This window comes from Biomphalaria glabrata, chromosome 6 (genome assembly GCF_947242115.1).
Source record: "Biomphalaria glabrata chromosome 6, xgBioGlab47.1, whole genome shotgun sequence".
Lineage (NCBI taxonomy): Eukaryota > Metazoa > Mollusca > Gastropoda > Planorbidae > Biomphalaria > Biomphalaria glabrata.
In genome coordinates, this window is record NC_074716.1 from 27,734,055 (window position 1) to 27,757,974 (window position 23,920).

The window sequence follows — 23,920 nt, forward strand, 5'->3', positions numbered from 1 at the left end:
GTCCTTACACCATACCAACATGGTTTTAGGAAATATAGATCATGTGAAACACAACTAATAGGACTAATTGATCATTTTTCAAAAGGTTTAGATAATAGTGAACAAATAGATGCTATCTTACTAGATTTTTCCAAGGCTTTTGACAAAGTTCACCACCATAGTTTGCTTAAAAAAAATATTTTGGTATTGATGGTCCATTGCATCAGTGGATTAAAGATTTTCTGATAGGGAGAGAACAAACTGTAATAATAAATGGCTCTAAATCAACACCAATAACAGTAAACTCAGGTGTACCTTAATTAACAGTCTTAGGTCCACTACTATTTTTAATTTACATAAATGATTTACCTAATTGCATTACTTCAGGAACAAAAGTCAGATTATTTGCAGACGATTGCATAATATATAGAACAATAAAAACAACACAAGACACAGATATTTTACAAAGAGAATTAGATGAATTACAGAAATGGGAATCAAATTGGAACATTTCGTTCCACCCAGAATAATGTCAGTTGTTAAGAGTAACAAAAAAACTAAAACTAATTAATTCCACTTATTCATGGCAAACCAGTAACACAGACTAAAAACGCAAAATACCTAGGTGTTATAATAAATGAAAAACTGTCATGGAATCCACATATTGATGAAACTACCAAAAAATCAAACAAAGCATTAGTGTTTATTAAAAGAAATTTCTATAAATCAAATAAGAACATAGAACTAAAATGTTATTTAATCTTGGTTAGGCCAATAATAGAATATGCATCCTCTGTTTGGGACCCCTCAACTCAAGAAAACATTAAGAAACTGGAACAGATACTAAATAGAGTAGTGAGATTCATAACAAACGAATATTCATATTAGTCTAGAGTACTCTAGAGTAACACCTTTAGTAAAATCACTAAATTTAGAAAGCCTTCAGGATAGAAGACTTAAAAGTAAAGTAGCAATTATACATAAAACACTGAACCATAATCTTCAAATACAAAAACAAAATTTAATAAAATACTCTGAAAGACACAAAGATAAGAGTACACTTCTCGTCCCATATGCAAAAACAAATGTGTACAATACTCCTTCTTTCCTAGCACTATTAGAGCATAGACTAGGTTGCCTGAGCTAGCCAGGAAAACCAGTGACTTGGCAGAATTTATGTCCTTGGTTAATATGCATGACAAAATGCATGACGCATAGGACGTAATCATCTTCTTTTTTGAAGTAACGTCTGTATCATATAAGATAAGACATACAGACCACACCAAACATAAATCGGTTTTCCCCCTTTCTTAATGTTTAAAATGGAATTAAAACAAAGGAAAATGCATCGTAAAATTAAAAACAACAAAAAAATTATGAAAAATAAAAACCAGCAATATAGACAATAGAAAGAAAAAAACATTTAGCTTAAAGCAAATATAAAGCGACAGACATTTTTAACATGCGTTTTTGTGTATTTGCTTATCTGGTACTTTAATATATTAGGGTTACAACATGTTTAGTGTTGAAATGTTATTTGCAAACGGGTTGTCTCAACGCAATCAGTCCCACATCGCATCACCAAATTATTGAGCATAGTGTATCGATTCCATTTGATATAACTGCGATACCTGGAATGGAAATCTTTTTTTTTTCTAGACAACAAAAAGAAGTGAAGGGAATCGCTCCAACTTTCTCGTTTCTTTTTAAACTGATATGGAGTCTGGACAGTTTAGTCCAGTTTTTCGAGCGTTCCTTAGGGACCTGACGATCGGGTGGCAGAAATTGAAGAAAGGGGGGGGGGTCAAAGTGGACGGGAGGTGAGACAGGAGGCATCATGAATTAAACATTCGTTTAATGCTTGAGGGACGCGGTTTGAGTGATTGCGGAATGTATTTAACGCACACACACACGACACACACGACACACAGACACACACGACACACAGACACACACGACACACAGACACACACGACACACTAAAGCAGATAACATTTAATGGCCCAAGTAAAAAAAAAGATGGTGGAAGATGTCATGGCGACTTGATGAAATTTAGTGTGAAGTTGAAGTCTACACACTGATAGGAGAGGGGACAAGAACCAGTTGGAGGCTACACACTGATAGGAGAGGGGACAAGAACCAGTTGGAGGCTACACACTGATAGGAGAGGGGACAAGAACCAGTTGGAGGCTACACACTGATAGGAGAGGGGACAAGAACCAGTTGGAGGCTACACACTGATAGGAGAGGGGACAAGAACCAGTTGAAGGCTACACACTGATAAGTGAGGGGACAAGAACCAGTTGAAGGCTACACACTGATAGGAGAGGGGACAAGAACCAGTTGGAGGCTACACACTGATAGGAGAGGGGACAAGAACCAGTTGAAGGCTACACACTGATAGGAGAGGGGACAAGAACCAGTTGGAGGCTATACACTGATAGGAGAGGGGACAAGAACCAGTTGAAGGCTTCACACTGATAGGAGAGGGGACAAGAACCAGTTGAAGTCTACACACTGATAGGAGAGGGGACAAGAACCAGTTGAAGGCTACACACTGATAGGAGAGGGGACAAGAACCAGTTGAAGGCTACACACTGATAATTGAGGGGACAAGAACCAAATGAAGGCTACACACTGATAATTGAGGGGACAAGAACCAGTTGAAGGCTACACACTGATAGGAGAGGGGACAAGAACCAGTTGAAGGCTACACACTGATAATTGAGGGGACAAGAACCAGTTGAAGGCTACACACTGATAGGAGAGGGGACAAGAACCAGTTGATGGCTACACACTGATAGGAGAGGGGACCAGAACCAGTTGGAGGCTACAAACTGATAGGAGAGGGGACAAGAACCAGTTGGAGGCTACACACTGATAGGAGAGGGGACAAGAACCAGTTGGAGGCTACACACTGATAGGAGAGGGGACAAGAACCAGTTGAAGGCTACACCTTGATAGGAGAGGGGACAAGAACCAGTTGAAGGCTACACACTGATAGGAGAGGGGACGAGAACCAGTTGAAGGCTACACACTGATAGGAAAGGGGACAAGAACCAGTTGAAGGCATCAGGGACAAAATAGTTTGGGGTGGGGGGGCGGGGAGGGAACCAAGGCTTAATTCAGAGCAGAGCGAGTATTAATGTGTTATCTGCATAAGTGCCCCACAACAAGAATACCAGAAGTGGAGTTGGACTGCACATTTTTGGTGTCTAGTCAGTTGGTGTGTGAAATATAAAGTTAGTCGAAATAGTCATAAAATTACACACTACATGCTGACAAAATACTTAATTTACCTGACAAGAGAGTAGGTTTTAATCGACCAGATCTAATATTTATTGAAAAAAAAAAATTTGCATCGAAGTACCACCGTCCCTGATTCAGTGGCGTAACTAGGGGGGAAAAGAGGGGGGTCGAAATATGAAAAATTTACCCCACTTGATGGGGGCCCAAATGAGTGTCCGAAGTTAGTTTTTACATTCAATATTACGCCATTATCTCATGTCATGATGCAGTGGCCCCTAAAGAGGTCAAGCGCCCCGGGCCGACACATCCCTAGCTATGCCACTGCCCACACTAAAACAACAACAAAACTGAAAGGGAAAAAAAAAGAACAAAATATTTTCTAGAAACTTAGCGACTATGGAAGTGGACTAACATTATGCCCTGTTCGTGTATCAGCCCAGGAGATAGTTACAACTCACCTCGCAGACACACTAGAGGCCCTAAACTCTAAACATTACGTAACCTATTAGAGAACTGTCTTGCTCCAGACCTGCTATAACACTATACAAAATATTCATCAAAGGAATATGGAGAAAGTGCACTGAATTGTGTTTCCCTCTAACCACCCACGGTATGTATGAATGAATGTATCTCTCCATTGAGCTCAGTGAATGTTTGAAGTGAGAACGATCCCTTACCGAGCAGCAGTCCCTGAACCTTTGGGCGTCTGTCGGGGTAGAGAAGTTGAGCCCCCACTCGCAGTGGCTGGCGGTGTCTCTCCAATGCACGAAGCACTCAGTTGCCGGACAGATGATGGTACCTGATTGGACAAGAAAGTAGGCAAAGTCAAACCATTTTATTTTGATGTATACCACATTAGTGACGTAAATATTTAGAATATAGAAGAAAAAGAAAAAATATCTTTAAAGTTCAAACTTCCACTTGTATGTCTAATTTTATTCGTGAAATTAGTCATTAATATATGTCAATAATAAGGGTAATTAATAAATGTATTTGATATATAATTAACTAATATAAGTCCACAATATAGCTCAGCAATATAGTCTAGCTCATTAATATGATCCATTTTGCGTTAAAAATGTACACTTATCAAGAAAAACATAGAAAAAAAATACCTAAAAAAAAACAACAAAGCTTATATTAAGTGTAGTTGTATCCATTACTTCGATCAGTCACGTGATTAAATTTGTAATAGATCTAGACCAGTGATGCCCAAAATACGGCCCGCGGGCCAGATTCGGCCCGCGACCTGGTTCCATCCGGCCCGCCGAAAAGTCGACATTAAGTGCAGAAATGTATCTTTACCTACACTATGGCCCTCACTTTTTATCTGATTGGTTGCTATCATGTCAATTGTTCTTTTATGAAATGGGACTCTGTATGTAAAATCTACCAGAAAAGGTGAACTTCCCTTTTTTTTTTTTTTTTTTCGGAACATGATAATACGCTTACATATTTGTTTTATACAAAAAGTTTAGCTATTTAAACTAACACCATAAAGTCGGCATTATGAAACAAATATTCCGGCATTCTTGTTAAAAAAAAAGGGATAAACTTCAAATGTGCTATAGATGAATGTAAGTACTAGATACACTGGTTTCTAATCAAATAGTTTCAGGTCAATTTCATTTCTTTTTTTACTTTTTTTTTGTGGCCCGCGACGCGAGTGTCGGAAATAAAATGGCCCGCAGGTCGAATTAGGTTGGGTATCACTGATCTAGACCAACAACAAGCGATTAGAAATAGTTTACCAATTGTTTTTGTTTAGCGCGTTTTCATACTTGAACTTTCTCAATGCGCTATGATCTTATCACTTGACCAGTTGGGAAAATGGAAGGGGGGGGGGGTGAGATAAAGAAAGGGACATCTGGAGGAATTTTACCGTAACCGTTTTTTTTTTCTAAAGCATTTTTATAAAAAAAAATGAGGAACGATATGAAAATAGCAGATTGTATAGTTTTCAATTGTTTATTTTAAACTGACTTAAAAGCGGCGACCAATAATTAATCTATACTGAACCGAAATTTACAATATAACATAACGGGCCAATTTCGAGTTCGTTCAATAGATACCCTCCCAGTTTTTATATTTCCTGTATCATCTGAAAATCAATTGTTTGTTTTTAAACAAATACTAATTATTTCAACATATTTGTTGCTTCATTTAATTACTTGTCCGAGTCCTTTACCCACAATTGTTAGCTCAATAGAGTTCAATAGAGCAAGTATAATTGTAATGGCTCAGAAGAATTATTGAACATGACCCCCCCCCCTCAAAAATGTAATTCTCCTATCAGTACCAGTACCTTTACAAAACGACATTCCAATGCACATGCAAACTTCGACAAGCAAATTCTGTCTTTACACACAACTCAGTAACGTTTTCTTTCCAGTCTTTTTAATGACATGACACCCATTACTGGATCGACTTCTTGTAAGTAATCAACAAACTTCTGTCAACGACGTCTGTGTGCTCCTAGTAGTCAAAAACCTGGGGCAATGATCCCCTGCGTGCTAGGGTTGCTCGTCACGCTTTATTAGTTTTAAGGCTAAAGTCTATGTCAAAATGTTTTGGGAGCGATTGATTCGTATGTTGTCATCGACCTTCAATCATTGTAGCACCATTTCAACTGGATCAGGAACTGGGAGACAAAAACGAATTCAAGAATTCTCCCAGACAGACAGTCAGTGAGTTGATATATATAAGTCAGTGAGTTGATATATATATATAAGTCAGTGAGTTGATATATATAAGTCAGTGAGTTGATATACATAAGTCAGTGAGTGGATATATATAAGTCAGTGAGTTGATATATATAAGTCAGTGAGTTGATATACATAAGTCAGTGAGTGGATATATATAAGTCAGTGAGTTGATATATATAAGTCAGTGAGTTGATATACATAAGTCAGTGAGTGGATATATATAAGTCAGTGAGTTGATATATATATATATATAAGTCAGTGAGTTGATATATATATATATAAGTCAGTGAGTTGATATATATGTCAGTGAGTTGATATATATAAGTCAGTGAGTTGATATATATATATATAAGTCAGTGAGTTGATATATATAAGTCAGTGAGTTGATATATATGTCAGTGAGTTGATATATATATATAAGTCAGTGAGTTGATATATATATAAGTCAGTGAGTTGATATATATAAGTCAGTGAGTTGATATATATAAGTCAGTGAGTTGATATATACAAGTCAGTGAGTGGATATAACCTTTGTAATAAATAATTGTGTCAAGTTTCAACTTCATCGGAGACTGGGTGTGGGAGAAGTAACGTTTCAAAATGTTTACAAGACAGGCGACAGACAGAGGGAGTGAATTGATATAAGCTTTGTCAAAATGCTTAACAATAAATTAAACTCACTACATACAAGCTTTAATCAATACGAGATGATACAAAATCTCTTAAAGCAAGGTCCTGAAACATTAAGCTAACAAACTTGCAAATGTGTATCGGACCAGTAATGTGGTTAGGTGGCTTTACCAAATACAGATCCCTCCTTGGCAAACGTTAGGTAAGGGCAGCGTGGCGACAAGGGGACGACAACCTCAATCAAAGTTAGGAACATACGTGTGAGTTATCTATTTTTAATGATTTCCCTGTCTGTCTAACACAGTATACTAGACTTGAGTTGTATTGTTGACAAAGATTAGATTAACTCTCTCCGTCTGTTTGTCTGGTACACATTTGGTCCTACAGTTGTTTTCTCCCACTTTCTATTCTCGGATCAAGTTGAAACTTTTGAACAATTATTCATAGTCCATGACAATAGAGGAATACATTACAAAATAACCAATCAGTTAATCAATTAGTGGTAATTACTCTCTTTTGTTTATTATAGAAAAGGGAGTTAAACCCTGCAGTTTTGAGAGATATGTCTGTCTTTCCCTTGTATAAGCTTTGTTTCTTTTTTAAAGTTTTTGTTTTTATTTTGTTTGATTTTTTTTAAGTTGTGAAGACTAGAACATCCATTTCATACAAATAAACTCTAAGTATGCCTGAGGTCAAATAAACTCTAAGTATACCTGAGGTCAAATAAACTCTAAGTATACCTGAGGTCAAATAAACTCTAAGTATGCCTGAGGTCAAATAAACTCTAAGTATACCTGAGGTCAAATTAACTCTAAGTATACCTGAGGTCAAATAAACTCACTATATTTTTACAACAAGCTAGAAAGAACAACTTTTCCCATTTAATCTTAACTATGATCAACGTCCATTAACAAAGATACTATCCAAAGGACCGTAATTCCACTTTCTAACAAACAAACCATTGCAACTACAAAAACATTACAATTACTATTTATAGTACGATAATCACGGTTTACAGAAATCTACAATATCGCGTATTATTTTGATGGTGCAAGATTAGAGATGAGAATACTATAGTGTGCATTAAGCTTTATTTGTACTAGAATGTATCAAATTTTTTTTTTTATGAAGTATTTGGTAGTTGGTAAGTTTCGTAAAATTGCGGCCAAACTATTTTGTTTTTTTTTTAGCTAAAATAACTTTGGAATTTTTAGAGGTGATCATCCATGAAAATTGGAGAAAATGGCGCTATTTCGAAAGAACTTTCTAGATTATGGTTCACCTGGTTTCCCCAGCACTTACCTGGCTGGGTTATCTTGACATCAAAAATCTTCTCCACTTGTCGGTTGTAGGCTGTGACGTGAAACACGGTGTTGGGTGTGTCCTCAATGCACGAAATGTTGACCGGAACTACGTCATCAGACACGCGCTCCCAACGCATGTAGTCGCCATCTCCATGAACACGAAAGACATCCGCCCACAGCCTGATGGGAAGAAAAAAAGACATTGAAAGGTAAATAAAACCACAAACTCTCTCTCTCTCTCTCTCTCTCTCTCTCTCACACACACACACACACACACACAAAGACACGGGGATGGAGAAGAATAAAGAAGGCCTGTCTGCGTGAAAGACATAATAAGAAAATTCAGCTTGGATAATTGGATAACACTATAATCACGGGGTGAATGCAGACACAGGCACACACAAAAAAAGGGCGGGAAAATAGGAAGGAGACTTCTTGGAAAGTCTGTGGAGCAGTCTGCTGGGGAAACCAAATTGGAGCAAACAGAACAAGGGAGAGAACTCATCTGATTTGTCTGCAGTGAGAAGAAAGAGAAGAGAACTCTTATGTTCACGGAGATATGAATAGAGAGATGTATGTTTTGTGAAATGATGTTGAGATTTTCACGCGGAGGAAGTTTTGACGACAATGACGTAATGTATTTCTGAAGTACATAACACTCTGCTACAGTCAGGTGCATTACGTAATGGTGGCAGCAATCAAGGTCAAGCTAATTAGAAAGATCTATTGGAGATTTTCATACACGACGGAAAAACTATAAATAGCTAGCTTTCTGGTGTCTCCGGTATGTAGAGTAGGACAAGTGTTGATAAGCTAGGTTTGTATCAAGAGGATAGTTGATGTGTACTTTTTAGAATCAAATGTTCAAAGCTCCCGTTCCTTTGGAGCACACACATACAAATCAAGGCAGAGGAAGAATTTAGCATTCAGTTGAATGAGAGAGGCGTAACTAAAACCTCTTTGAAAACAAATGGGCAAATAACTGGCAATAATAAAAGAGAGTAACTAGAACGACTGCCAAGCTTTGAGATTTTGTTACACTTATGACTCAATTATGTCTGTATGGTAAAAAATTTGTACACGTTATTTCTCCCACACCATATCTCGAGTTGAGCTGAATTTGTTTCACAATTATGTCTTTTACCTGACAACACAAGAATCTATTTTTAAAAATTAACCACTTAGTTAATTAACTATTGGTAATTAATTATTTTGTTTGGTATCTTCAACAAGGCAAAGCAATCGTACTTGACAGACGCGGTGGTATAATTTGAATTAGTCCCCTTGAGGAATTTTAAGCCCTGAGTGAACATTTTGTTATGCGTTAAAAAAAAAAACATCGTGTAAACAATCACCTAGATGACCACTTCTTCCCTCCCCCTTTCCCAACTGGTCCAGACAAATAATAGGATCATAGCGCATTGAGAAAGCGAAAAGTGAACCAAAAACAATTCATACACTATTTCTAATCGCACACATTTGTTAGGTCTAGGTACAGTATACTTAATAGCTAAAAGCGAAACTTGGCCTAGTGGAGCATCACCAGAGAATGCTGACCATGTCCCTTAAAGCTGCACACTATATAAAGAGGCCCGAACAAGACTCTGGTCCCAAAGAAGAAGTAAAGAAGAAATAGATTAACTCTTCTTTTCCTAATTGACGATACCAGCGTTGATTCCACCAGAATGTGGTAAATAATTACGGAGAGAAAGAGTTAAAAGCTATACGGAGAACTTCCTGATCTGGAAACCACTGCGCGGTTCATCTCAAATCTAGGATTACTGTTTTTTAAAGTATTTTTTTATGTTTTTCTTGTTAAGTTAGCAGCAGTCAAGTTCAATTAAACATCCCTGGCATTGTCTGGTTTCTAGTGGAAGTCTTTAATATTTGACAATACACTTTATGAGCCTCTTGAGCTATGCTCATTATTACATAGGCGACAGTCTGCCTTGAATGTGATGCACTGTCTGAATAGTTCTTTTTGCTTACAATAATTACATGGTTACATTTTCACAAAGCGGTTTGGAAGCTGGAATCATAAAATATTTAAACATTAAACATGCATGTTAATGAGCACTTTAGTTTAAACCACTATTATTTGTTGTGTGGAATATTTGTAGAGAGGAATATTTGTAGTGAGGAATATTTGTAGAGAGGAATATTTGTAGAGAGGAATATTTGTAGAGAGGAATATTTGTAGTGAGGAATATTTGTAGAGAGGAATATTTGTAGAGAGGAATATTTGTAGAGAGGAATATTTGTAGTGAGGAATATTTGTAGGACGAATATTTGTAGTGAGGAATATTTGTAGAGAGGAATATTTGTTGTGTGGAATATTTGTAGTGTGGATTATTGGTAGCGTGATCTTTTCCCACGAATGTTGGAGGGCCTAGACGTTGCCAAAGTAGCAAAAGCTGTAATACGCTAAAGGCTTTGATCAATAGACTATAGGCCTAGATCTATTCATGCATTCATGTCCTATGTAGATCTAGATTAGATCTAGCTCTATATAGATCTACATCTATGTGCCATACTGACTGGATCTACTTTGACAAGATAGTCACACAGTGTAGATTGACTAATACGCGTAGGACGCTATCATCTTTTTGAAGTAACGTCTGTATTTTATAAGATAAGAAGATAAGAAAACTGAAAATGGGTACAATCTCTTTTTCTCTGTACTTGAAGATATGTACACTCTCAGTACTGTACATTAGATACCTAAAGAACTATGGAGTATCAATTTAACAGGAGTGTGGGTAATAGGGGGCGAATAAATAGCTGTACTCTATTGCAGGTAAGTTAAATTTGATTGCTCTGTTGTGTGTGAGCCAATTATGATTTTGTTCTTCGAGTGAGTTAAAAATGACATCAACTATTTCTCTGTTGTGGGTAAACCAAATATGATTTCTCTATTGTGAGTTAGATATGTTTCTTCATTGTGAGTATAAATTTCCAAGAAAACAACACATATTGACCCACAAGACAGTTACTCCCCATCGGCGCCCGCAAGAACGAAGTCCTCAGTCTTATGGTCACTGTTATTGCAAAGCCAATGTGATTTCTTTATTTATTGTAAGGGACCATCTGAAAATGCAATTTTCCCCTCTAGGCCTGTTGCGGATGGTCTAAAGAAATGCTTGTGATATCTACTGTGATACCTCACATTGCTTGATTCTGATTAAATAGTAATAAACAAGTTAAAACTAACCAATACTATTTATAAGTCAAAAGCTAAAGTGTGTGTGTGGTGATGCTAAGCCACATACAAAAAAAAAGTTAGGAGTTCTCAATGTAATAGAAATATGCCAAAATATGTGACAGTGTGTGAGTGTGTGTGTGTGGGTTTCCGATCGAAAAGCAACAAGGACTGTCAAGGAGTATCTTAAATAGTTTGATATTGAATTGAGAAATCAAAGAAAAGTAATAGATAATACCCAATATTAACTTTTGAGTTGTTTAATGCTAGTAGATGAAATATATATCTAAACAAATTAATTGGGATGGTTTTTACACTAAAAGATTCTTGTTCGCGGTAAAAAAAAAAGACACTTAGTATTACATAAACAAAATGAAAGTTAATTAAAAAAAAAAAAGATTACAAAGAGAGTTTGTGTTACACAAACTCAGAGGCGTCCCCCGTCGAAGTCGGATCCCTGTCGGATCTGCATATTCGCAAATAATATTCAAGAGGTGATTTAATTTTGATGTAAAATGTTTTACACGTTTCGGATGTTCCTTCAGAGTTGAAGATAATTACTTCCTAGTCCAAACCTCCCGCAGGACGACGGGGGATGGGAGCGGGCAGGGTTTGAACCCTGGGCCATCCATAAATCTGAACGACAGTCCAGCGCGCAAACCGCACGACCAGGCAGCCATCCGATGGTCAAAAGTAATAATGTTTCAAAGATTCATTTGCCGTAAATTTAAAATTTAAATTTAATAAAAAAAATAGTAGATTAGTTTTAGTATATTAAAATATTACAATATTGATCAAAACGTTTGGAAATGAAAATCTACACTTTTTTTTTACACTTTAAGTTTAGAAATTGAAATTCTACATCTTAATCTAGTCTATTTTAGTCTAAACTAGATCTAGAAATTCTAGATCTAGACTCCAAAATAATTTTAATTAGAATATAAATCCAGATCTAGATATACTGTAATAAAAATCTAGATCTAGTTTAAAAAATCTAGATTAGATCTAAATCAAGATATCATTCCTTTTTTAAACGCGAGTCACATAACGAGGCTTAATAAACATTACTATACCGAGTTCTTTTTTCATTTCATTTGAAGAATTAATTCCATATAACGTCAGAGGGAAAAAAAAAACACTACGTCACACGGCCTAGCTAGACTAAAAATCGCCTTCATCTATAAGAGCCATTTATCGAGTGTTCATAGACTTTGGTGCACCGAGTGCGTTCTTTAAGCATTTCATTTAAAGAATTCATTCCATATGACGTCAAAGGAAAAAAAAACACTACGTCACAAGGCCTAGCTAGACTAAAAATCACCTTTATCAACACGAGCCATTTCTCGAGTGTTCATAGACATTGGTGCACCGAGTGCGTTCTTTTAGCATTTCATTTAAAGAATTCATTCCATGTGACGTCAAAGGCAGGGGCGTAACTAGGGATTTGGGGGCCCGGGGGGATTGACCTCTTTGGGGGCCCCTTGCATTTTAACATTCGACATATGACATGGAATAATGTACGCAAAAATATATAAGCCCCAAATCAAATTGGTTCAGTATATCAGTAAATTTAACAAAAAGTAATCAAGACTCTTTTAATGAATAATACCTTTGTTTATTAGTTAAATAATGCACAAGTGACAAATCTAAATTGATATCGCTTCACGTCGTGCATTCTGTGCAGCAAAGACATCTATAACATCAACTACATCGATACTTTCTAGTATTTGTGACTTCACTGACATTAAAGCCATGATAAGCCTTTCTTGTGTCATTGTGCTCCTGAGATAGCTTTTGATGAACTTGAGCTTTGAGAATGATCTCTCACATGACGTAATGGAAGTGGCCTGAGTTAGCAGTAATCGGAGGAGGTTGCAAAGTTTGAGCACACGTAATTACCCTATGAAGCCTGTTTCCTCAATATGTCTATTGGTGATTGTATTACTGGTTTGTTGATGAAAAGTGCTCGTGCATCAATGACATCATTGAAAAAGCGATTTTCCATTTATTTCATCATACAAACAGGAAAAGTAGCACAGTTTGTCATAAGCGGGTCTTCATCTAACAGGTGTCTTGGTTCAAGAAGAAACCCAAAGGTATCCATTTTCTTTCCAGCCTTTGGAATCTGCCCTTCATCTCCATATGAAATCTGTCCAGCACTTCTGTCACAACACGTTTGAATTGCAGTTCTATTGACAGTCCTACATTAGAACTCAACTTCCCATTAAGTCTTTTCTTTCTTCTGGTTGTTTTGATTACAGGGAATCCATAGTATTCACTACCTTCTTTTGCTTTTTCGATGGATTGGGTTTTTGTCAATTTCTCATCATTCTGCAGAAAGCATGAATGGGTACTAATTTCTTTAGCAGCTTCCCGTATATGCAGTCCAGACTTTTGTAGTTTCTTCTGAACTATATTAATTGGGCGCAAGAGCTTTGACCAGAATTCAAGATAGGCAAAAAATTCTTAATTTTCCACTGCATGAAGAAGATTCTGTGCTAATATTATATGGTATTACGTCATTGTTGGTTGTTTATGTTTTGTGCGCAAGCAAAAGGATTCAGAGCATACAAAAGTGGGAAAGATCCATATCTCGTTATTCTCGAGTATAGAAATACTCCGAAAAGTGGACTGCCATATTCACCATCACAACTGCTGACGAGTAGAAAACTCAGGGAATCATTCCAACTGAATCGGTAGCTGAAAATGCAGAGACATTACTCAACGAACGACAGATGAAAAGCAAAGTGAATTACAATGCAAAAGCAAGACTACCTAAAGATTATTCTGTCGGAGAGTTCGTCTAGGTCAAACATGGCAGAAAGCAGTTGTCATAAAAAACATTCAGCACCCAGATCTTACATCATAAAGACAAACGGACAAACGGAAAAACATACAGAAGAAATCAACGCTTTTTGAATAAGAGTTTCGATGAAGACATCTCTGGGTACTATGATACCGATGAAGACAATGAACTGCAAACTGTTGGAACAAACGAAACAGACAGTTATAGACCAACGTCTAGAGAACTTGTTGTGCCAGTCAAGACAACCAGGAGTGGACGAATTGTTAAAGTTCCTAGTAGACAGGGCCGGCCTTAGGCCACTGCAGCCTAAGCGGTCGCAGTGGGCCCCGCGCTTTCATAGGACCCGCGCTAATTCTAAGTGTACATTATTAAATTAAACCACTATAACGTATATAAAAAACAGGGTTTTCGCGACCTCCTGATTTTCCAGGGCCTCCAGGAAATCTCATGAAAAGTCAAAATATACGATAAAGTCCTGAACTTTTTTTGAATTTATTCAAATCTCCTGAAGAATAGAAGAAATTGACATTTTGGGCTGCCTATAAAAAAAAAGTGGCATTGCGAGCTTTCATTTGATAAAAATGTATTGCAAAGACGAAAGTAGGCCTATTTTCTAATTCAAAAAAAAAAAAAAAAATATTGACATTATGCTCATCCCTACCCAGACTAGGCCCCGCTCGATCCGTTTCGCATAGGGCCCCGCAAATTTAAGAACTTTAAAAGGAAGGGTGTGATAATAACTTCAAAAGGAAGAATGTGCTAATATTATATGATATTACGTCATTGTTTGTTGTTTATGTTTTGTGCGAAAGCAAAAGGATTAGATGGAAATAAAAATAGAGTTTCCATTGGATTGAGGAAAGATGAATAGAGGGATAATAACTCGAGTGTGAAGTTTAATTCTGAAATTATAGACGCCACACCCGAATAATGGACTATTCTAGAATTATTAAGAATAACTTTTGGATCTGTTATACTCGATTCTCTAAATTTTGCTTCAAGGTTAATTAGTGTAGCCATAAAATACTCGCCATTTAGATCTATTATTAGTAAAGGTAACAAGATACCTGGAATTCGCTGTATGTTATGCAGTTTTATTCGTGGCAACAAAGTTTAAAATGTAAAACTAACTTTAAAAAAAATTTGATCTCTGTGGGAAAAAATATTTTTAAAATGTCAACAAAGTCAACGTACTGATAGACCTAGATCTAGGTTTGGTCTTTGTGAAAAATTTAATCCATAAATGTTGAAAAAAAAAGACACCCTTTGACACTATTTGTCAATCAGTATATTAATTTATGTATTTACAAATAAATTTCGGACACCCATTTGGGGGCCCCCCTATGTGGGGGCCCGGGGGGATTTTAAAATTCTCCCCCCCCTCCCCCCCCCCTTAGTTACGCCACTGGTCAAAGGAAAAAAAAACACTACGTCACACGGCTTAGTTAGACTAAAATATGTTTTATTTAATACAAGCAATTTTTTCGAGGGTTAATAGACATTGGTGCACCGAGTGCGTTCTTTTAACATTACATTTAAAGAGTCCATTCATATGACGTCAAAGAAAAAAAATTCCATTACCTCACAATAGGCTAGTACCGGTACCATAAAAAAAAATGTCTTTATTTACACGAGATATTTAACGAGGGTTCATAGACATTGGTGCACTGAGTTCTAATAGATATTATTTAAAAAGGATCAAAGCCACATTGTTTTTGCGTTTTGTCTGTCAGTCGGTCTGTCCGTTATCTTGATATAAAAAAAACAACTAAAAGTTATTAAAAATTGATTAACCTTTATTTTACGTTTCAAAACATCGCAATAATTTTTAGGTATGAACACAATTGAAAAGTTTATATAATAGATTGTTCCGGATGTTTGTATAAATAGTAAAAGAAAAAGAGAATTTCAGATAAATGTAATACCGTTAATTAAATTTTTTGGATGGTCTCGTATAAAAATTAGATGTACTACAGCCACGTGGAGAGATTTTCATACCTTACTTTGGTGTTTGGATTCTGTTTTCCTTAAAAATCGGAACATAATATTAACGATAATTAGATTTTTTCATGTTTTAGGTAGAAAGTTAAATGTACTGTAAGAGAGTAGTGAGTTAAAATATTTTTCATAAAAATCCGTAAAAACATTATTTCGTAAATGAGAAGATTATTTGTTTATTAATTAGAAGAGGGAGTTCAAACAATTATTTGGCGTTAGTAGATTTTTAAATAAATTCGGAAATTTCTGGCGACGATTTGTAAGAAACAAAATCCGTAACTTTCTTTATCGATTACAAAACTTCTATGTTATGTTTTACAAGAAAATTAAATGTCTAAAAAGTAATTTTCAGTAATCAATTATAGTAAATTACTTTTTTTAAAAGCCTTATGCGATTTCAAACAATCATTAGGCATAATTCATGTTTTATAAAACAATATCCGGAACATTTTTACACTTAATGAAATATAAGTCAGTATAGAGATTATGATTTAGCATTAATATGCTATTTACATAAAAAACGGAACAACATATTATTGATAATGTGTTTTTGCAACGTTTAAGCATGGAAATTGAATGTAATATAAGTTAGAAGAGCAAACAAACATTCGGAACAATCAATTTTAGATACTTAAAACTATTGAGATGTTATGGGAGGAACATTAAAGGGTAAATCAGATTTTCAATAGCTTTTAGAGTTCTAGTTTTTAAAATCTAATCGTGACGGACAGACCGACCAACAGACAAAACGCACAAAAATAAGCTTCTTTTATTCGGATGGGGGCACTAAACAAAAAATAAATAAAATCTGATTTTTAAAAAAAGTTTAAGGAACTGGTTTAGCACCTGATCATGTTGCGACGTTACGCTACTGCACGAAAATCGCTGCATAAAAAGTCCATTAAAAAAAATGTGCGTGATATTTACATACAAAGTGCATTATTAGCCTTTATAAACAAACAGAAATGTTTTCTTTTAATTTTAGCAGCTAGTTGACCAGAAAAAACGTCTTTAACTATTATTTGTATTTGTTGTAAACATTTCCTGTACATTTTAAAAATATATTTGACTTAGTGATACTGAAAATACACATAAATTGTCCATCTTTGTTAGCATATTGTAACATTGCCTCCCTTAAATTTACGTAATTGTTTTAGAATTGGTGTATTTTTATGAAAAAATCGCTTGCATAATTAATTTTATAAATTAAACGGTTTGCTTTTAGAAAACCAAAAGTAGCCGTTGCACCTAAACTTTTCAAGCCGGATTTAATGATGAAATAATATTTTTCATATCTCTTCTAGTTTTCGAGATCTGAGTGTGACAGACGGACAGACGGACAGACGGACAGACGGACATTTTGCACAAACCTAATAGCGGCTTTTTCCCCTTACGGGGGCCGCTAAAAAGATATGTGAGTACTTTTAGAGGGCGTTCCCTACGGTTCGCTGAACTAGCACGGATTGGTTGATTAGTCTAATGGACACCTTACACACTCACTTCCTGGGTCACACCACAAATTACATTAGCGCCCCCCAAACGAACTGACCAGTCACGTGAGTCAGTGGTCACGTAGAGTTGCCACTTACCAGAAAACTGATTGTGAATGTTTGTCCTGGGTCAAAATATATTTGTTTAATAAGCTGACTGACCGTTTGGAGAGGTCTTGCATTTTGAGACGTTTTATGGCGGATTTAGAAACTAACAAAAAAGTGATTAGTAGAAAATATTAACTGAAATAGCTAGTTTATAAACATTTATAACTATTATATACAGCTACACTTGTTATAGTGTTGATACTCGGCCATTGGTTTGTAGCTACAAACAGCGAGTAAACTGCTGTAGGCTTTTTAAGTCTTAAACTTTAAGAATTAATTTAAGACACGTCTTTAAAAAAAAAAAGCATTAAAACTGAATGTACATTTTATTTTCATAAAATATAGACAGCATTCAACTTTAATATAGATGTATGTTGTAAGTAACACAATTAAAATTATAACTTGATCAAGATATAAAATAGAAGTCTGTCCCATATCTCTCAATGTTGAACTCTCACGTCTAACTAATTATTAACTTGAACTACGACAGACCACCTCGAGATTTCCTCAGAATTTCTGCAGGCTCCACACAACCAAACCATCTGCCCACCTGTACTCACGGTGACATTAGATACTTACCCTCATACACTTGAAAACATATTGAACTACAACAAGAGATTGTAAAGGGTGTGTGTGTGTATCGAAATATTGAGGTGTATCATTCTGAATAGGTAATAGTCGATTTAATGTAATACCAGACTAGTACATTGTACGCTTGAATTGCGTAATAACTTGTCCAATATACTAAATATAAACGATTGTGTTTCTGGTTTTGATATCAACCCCCTGCCCCCACCCCACTCCTATTAGTCCAGAAAAGTGTCTCTCTTTTCGCAAAGATTTTTTTCTCCCCTTTATTTTATTTAGTCATTTATTTTTTTACATTTTCGTTTTCAATTCAGTAATATTGACGTGACATCACTATCTTATAAACTGCACACAACACAACGATGTGACGAGATTTCTCGAGCTGAAATTTTGCACGATTATTTCTTCTACCTGACAAAACAAGAATCAATTTTAAAAAAAAAAAGATTAACCTATTAGTTAATTAGCTATTGGTAATAAATTATGTGGATTGGTATCTGGAACAAGGGAAAGAAATCACTTGACTGATGTGGCGGTATAATTTGAATAAGTCCCCTTTATACTTTGTAGAGAGAAAAGTTTAAAACTAACAATAGATAACTATAAAACATTCTATATTCATAGGCAGTTTTGTGGCACGCTAATATCTACATATAGTTGTAGAATTATAAGAGTAACTCAATCCTATTTGCAATAAATGAATTGAAATAGCAATTGTGCTAATATGCTTATATTACGTAATTATTTGTTTGTGAATGCCCTTGTGAAAAGTACCTGCAATGATGTGACGTAATAAAATAATAGTTTCAATGTTTACCCTTTATCAACATGAAGTTGTCATGAAGTCCCTGGTAATTAATTCTTAAGTTTAATTGTCCACAATTATTATTTCTCTGATTAACAAAACAGCAATCACAGTAACATTCACGCAAATGTTACAAATTTAATTACCGATCCTAACAAATTGATTAAAACTACGCTTAATGTTAGTATTTGTTTTATGTTGTTCTTGTTTTTCCGATTTATTCACAACTTCCCAACGGCTTACCTTTCCAAAAACACACAAGACTAACAAAGCCAGTTTCACGGACTCGCAACAAGAACTACAAGTGATGTTCAGAAATAGTTCATGCAATTATTTGGTGGTTCCCCTCTCCCGCTCTAGACTAGTGAAAGTTCTCACACAATACACACCAAACGAAATGCTTGAGGTTGGGATCCTTGAAGGTCACTGTCATAGTTACTATTGAAGTACAATATTTCGGCATTACATAATACAAGTTCTTATAGAGGTCGTGCAGTCATTACTCAGTCAGTCTCAAACCAGTTAAATTTACCAAAAACGATTTCTTTATTTGCAATTCAGACCCAATCCATTCCTCTTGTAAAGCCGACATATCAAAAAGTATAAGATTCAATTGTCTTCCGTTTTTAAATACTATTTAAACGTTTAAACTTTTCTCCTTGGAGCGAAACTTGCTTTTATAGACATCGTATCAAATATATATTTTTGTTTACTTTGTCATATGTAGCTAATATTACTGAATACATGTTTTGTGTGTACACATTTATAAAAACAAAATGAGATGTAGGTATAACTGGTATAACTATATTACTTTGTGTGTACACATTTATAAAAACAAAATGAGATGTAGGTATAACTGGTAGAACTATATTATATATTGAGGTCAGAAGCTGAAGAAACGTTTGTGATTCGATGTAAAGTTATTTGTTTAGGTGACGGGGAAAACTTGAAATGTGAAACAAGATTTCTCAGGCCAGAATAATAAGGAAGAGTGGTATGGCCAAAGTATTATGTAAGCACAACGATTAGCGGGATTTAAACAGTAAAAAAAAGGCCCAAGCCAAAAGTATCATACATTGTATCAAATATTTCGAAATGACTGAAAAGCAGAAGAAAAGTCATACTGTTTTACTGTTTAAATCCCGCTAATACTTTGGCCATACCACTCTTCCTTATTATTCTGGCCCTCAGTATCAAGGATTGGCCTCTTTAGTCACACAAGAAGTTACAAGTTGCAAAGGGAAAAGATTGTCTCTCGAGACGTAAAATGCCACAGAGTCATATAGTGTAAATAGGACTACTTCTTAAAGCGAAGAGTTGGAGTGGGGGGGGGGGGGTCTATTTCACGGGCAAAACCATAATTACAGCATATTTTGCAAAGGAAGCGGATCAAAATGTAATTGATCAGTTTCCATTATCGAAACATACTTACTTTTGATAATAACAGAATTTAATTATTTTACGTAGATAAAATTAAAATATATGCTACTTCTTGTTTTTTTGTAACCTGAATTTTTTTCTATTTCTAAAAAAATTAAAAATTAATTAAGGCAAAATTTAAAAGCTAACAAAATTACAAATGAGTAATTATTCAATTATATAATAGATAATTTGATCTACATAAATATCTGTTAGTTCGCCAATTAAGCTTTCATATTACACAAGTATCTGTTAGTCGTCCTGTTTAGAATATACAATCTCAAAAATATTGAAAACTCGATATCATCTAGATCTATATATATATAATTCTCTTCATGTCTCAAGAGTTTGGATACGCAGGGAAGAAGTAAAGGAAAGATCACTCTTTTATTTCTGCAAGTCAGACGAACTAGACTGCTACACCAGGAAAAAAAGAGAGGGTGGGGGAGAACAAGTAGTATTCACCCGTCACTAAATAGCAGGGCCGACCGTTGTGACCAAGAAAGATCATTCTTTTTTTTTTATTTCTACCTCACGTACAGGCGAAAAAAAAGGGGGGGGGGGGAGGCGGGAGAACAAGTAATCTACTCTGTATTCACCCGTCACTAAAAAGAAAAGCCGGACTCAACCTATGTGGGGCCCAATGCGAAGCGGATTTCGCGGGGCCAAGTTTGGATACGGATAATAATTGAAATTTAAGAGTTTGTATTAGAAAATAAATTCGTCTTTGCATTTTATTCATTCTTTACTACGTACATAATTACTTTACGAGCCTTGCGTGTAGCGAGGTCCTACAGTATATCATCAGAATTCCGTTTCCTACATAGGTCACTGGTATTGCATAATGCCGTTTTTTTTATCGCGCTTAGGATTGGCGATTTCCATATTGAATGATACCCCGAAATGACAATTTTTGTCTATATACTTCAGGAGATTTGTATGTTTTCAAAAGTTTTTAATACTTTCAGGAGATTTTCAAGACTTTTTCGTATATTTTGCGATTTTATGAGATTTTCAGGAGCTCCTGGTAAATGAATAGGCCGTGGAAGGAAAATCTGTTATAAGTTATAAAATGGTTTAATTTAATAATTTATACACCTAGAATTAGCGTGGGTCCTATGAAAGTGCGGGGCACACTGCGGATGCCGGCCCTGCAAAATATTTTAAAACGTAAAAATCTCTAGTCACTCTAGTGCGACGACTACTTTTTGTTTTCCGAAAGCGAACTTTTAAAATTAGATATGCAAGCCTTTTTTTTTTGTTTGTTTTTCAAATACACCACTTTTAAATGAAAAACTTCAGGGGAGGTACATTTTTTAATAATAAGAGGATCACTAGCTCTAACTAAACTCTACTTGAGTGAAAATATATTTTTAAAAGTAACTTAAAAAAAAAAAGAAAGAAAAAAAAAACTTTAGGGGATGTAATTTTTTAAATATTAATTGGGGAAAGAGTTCGAATCTCGACTTGAGCGAAAAATAATTTTGTACAATTGAATAAAGGCAGCACGGAGACCTTCTCCCAGACTCCCCTCTCACCCCCCAGGCTCACATTTCTATAAGCATGAATGTTCAAATGCACAACAGCAATAGCAAACATATTTCTAAACATACCTAATTTATCATTGAAGGACTAGATCTAGTACAAATTTCTCAGTGGTTCATTTCAGTGGCGTGCCTTCCGTGTACAGGATAGTCTATGTTATTCCCCAAAAAGTCCCAAATAACATTTTTTTTAGCATAAGATGAAAAAACGCTTTTAGTCAGCCTGATCGAAAAAGTAGGTTAGCTACTAATAAGCAAATTTCTCCTCCTGGGAAACACATTTATTAAGTTAGAAATCTTATTATTAATAATGGATTGTTCATTCTTTTTTTTTTTTGTAAGTGGAAAAAGAAAAACGGGAAAATGATTCTTTGAAATGTATTACTTTAGTTTAGACAATCAAAACAAGTCCAAGGCTTGAATAGTCCTTGTCCATGGGTGAGTTTGTCTGATAGCACAAAGTCTCTTGTGTTATCTTGTATATTGAAAGTTGGAAAATAAGGGCAGAGAAATAGCGTTTATCTATCATAATGCGGATATATAAGGTGAGGGTTAGGATTTATTCAGAGATTGTTATTATACCATAATTCACCGGTTAATAGTATCTTGTGTTAGTGTGCGTGTGTCAGGGGAATGCGTTTAAATGCATTGAAAGTGCGACAAAAATGGGTGAAGGGCTCTGGCCAAAAGACTCTGAGGGAGAGCTTTACAAGGCGCACAATTCAATCAATTGTTCCTGTCACAGAGCTTATCAAATATGTGTGTATCCAACAGATAAGCTGAAGGATAATCAGAGAATGTAGGACTTCTTTTTTAATGGAGGAAGAGATAAGTGATAAGTGAGATAAGTGATACTAGAATTCTCAGGTCACACGTATCTGTGTGTTTGTGTGTGTGCGTGTTGGGGCGGGAGTTGTTCGTTATAGAGCGGGCTTTTCCAATTCAACGTAAGTACTACTTATATTCAAGGGCAAAAAGTATGTGTGTGGAAGGCATTAAAATGCAAAAAGTTTATTTCAAGAGCAAAATAAAATTGGGGTTACGTTAGGGTTTCGGAGAAAAAAAAAACATTATACATCATGCTCCCTGTTTACTGTTATCCTGAGATGAACTCCTATTAAAAAATCAGAGCAGGAAGGACTAGTCCTCCCGTAGTGCTCTGGCAAGAAACTTAGCCGTCCGGCGTAGTGCCTCATAGCTACCATACAAGTCGAGTGACTGCACAGGCAAGTCCCCCCTTAGCTCGCGGAGCTGGGGACACTCGTACAAGACATGCGACACTGTTTCGACGCTCTCTCCACAGTGACGGCATCGGGAGTCAAAGTTAGTGCGGAACCGGGCAAAGTATGCCCCAATAGGACAATGTTCCGTCCTGCACTGCGCAACTATTGACTGCTCTGACCTCCTCAGTCGCCACCATGGATCGTCGCGATCTGGGTGACGCATGCGCTGCCAGACACCACGTGCTCTGTCGGATTCCTCCCAGGACTTTAACCACTTCTCATGAATGAGTGCTCGGATTTGTGCCGTTGCTTGTAAGTACGTGCTTGGTGCTTCGAGGTGTGTGGCTGCCATTGCACCCTCCCTTGCGAGGGCGTCTGCCGTTTCATTGCCCCTCACGCCGCAATGTGAGGGCGCCCACTGCATATAAACGACAGCTCCAATAGCTCGGCGGATGTTATCTGCGGCGCCGATTGCCTCTTCTATTACGGGCGACCCTCCCCCGCCGCCACCCATAACTAGGAGACTGGAGCGAGAGTCAGTAACCAACACCACCGTAGTGGCGCTAGTCTCGCGTTGGAGCATTCGGGCCCTAATGGCCTCGAACGCCCTAGTTATCCCTGTAAGTTCGGCATCCATGGAGCATGCAGCGTAGCCGCATGGACCAGAGAGCCTATCTGGTTCAGTCCGGTCGGGGTAGACAATAAGGGCCCCATACCCCGATCTATCGGGGTCCCTCATTACCGACCCATCGGTATAACAGAATATGGCATCTGATGGGTAGGATTTTTATAGTTATGGATGCCAAATTTTGGAGAATGGCAGGTGTTAATCGCCTCTTGGTGGCTCCCTCTTGCCCTAACAGGGACAGGTTT

At 36.3% G+C, this 23,920-nt stretch overlaps 1 protein-coding gene across 4 annotated transcripts in view; it reads right to left on the reverse strand.

The window, feature by feature from the left end:
- Window positions 1-23,920, reverse strand: part of LOC106068964 (protein still life, isoform SIF type 1-like) — a 239,627-nt gene that overhangs the window by 172,969 nt on the left and 42,738 nt on the right. For all 4 annotated transcript variants that reach the window (XM_056033602.1, XM_056033601.1, XM_056033600.1 and 1 more), the window contains exons 2-3: window positions 7,866-8,047; window positions 3,906-4,027 (exon numbers count right to left, since the gene is read on the reverse strand). In XM_056033602.1, coding sequence (XP_055889577.1) covers window positions 3,906-4,027; window positions 7,866-8,047 — 304 coding nt within the window. The remainder of the gene's footprint in view (window positions 1-3,905; window positions 4,028-7,865; window positions 8,048-23,920) is intronic.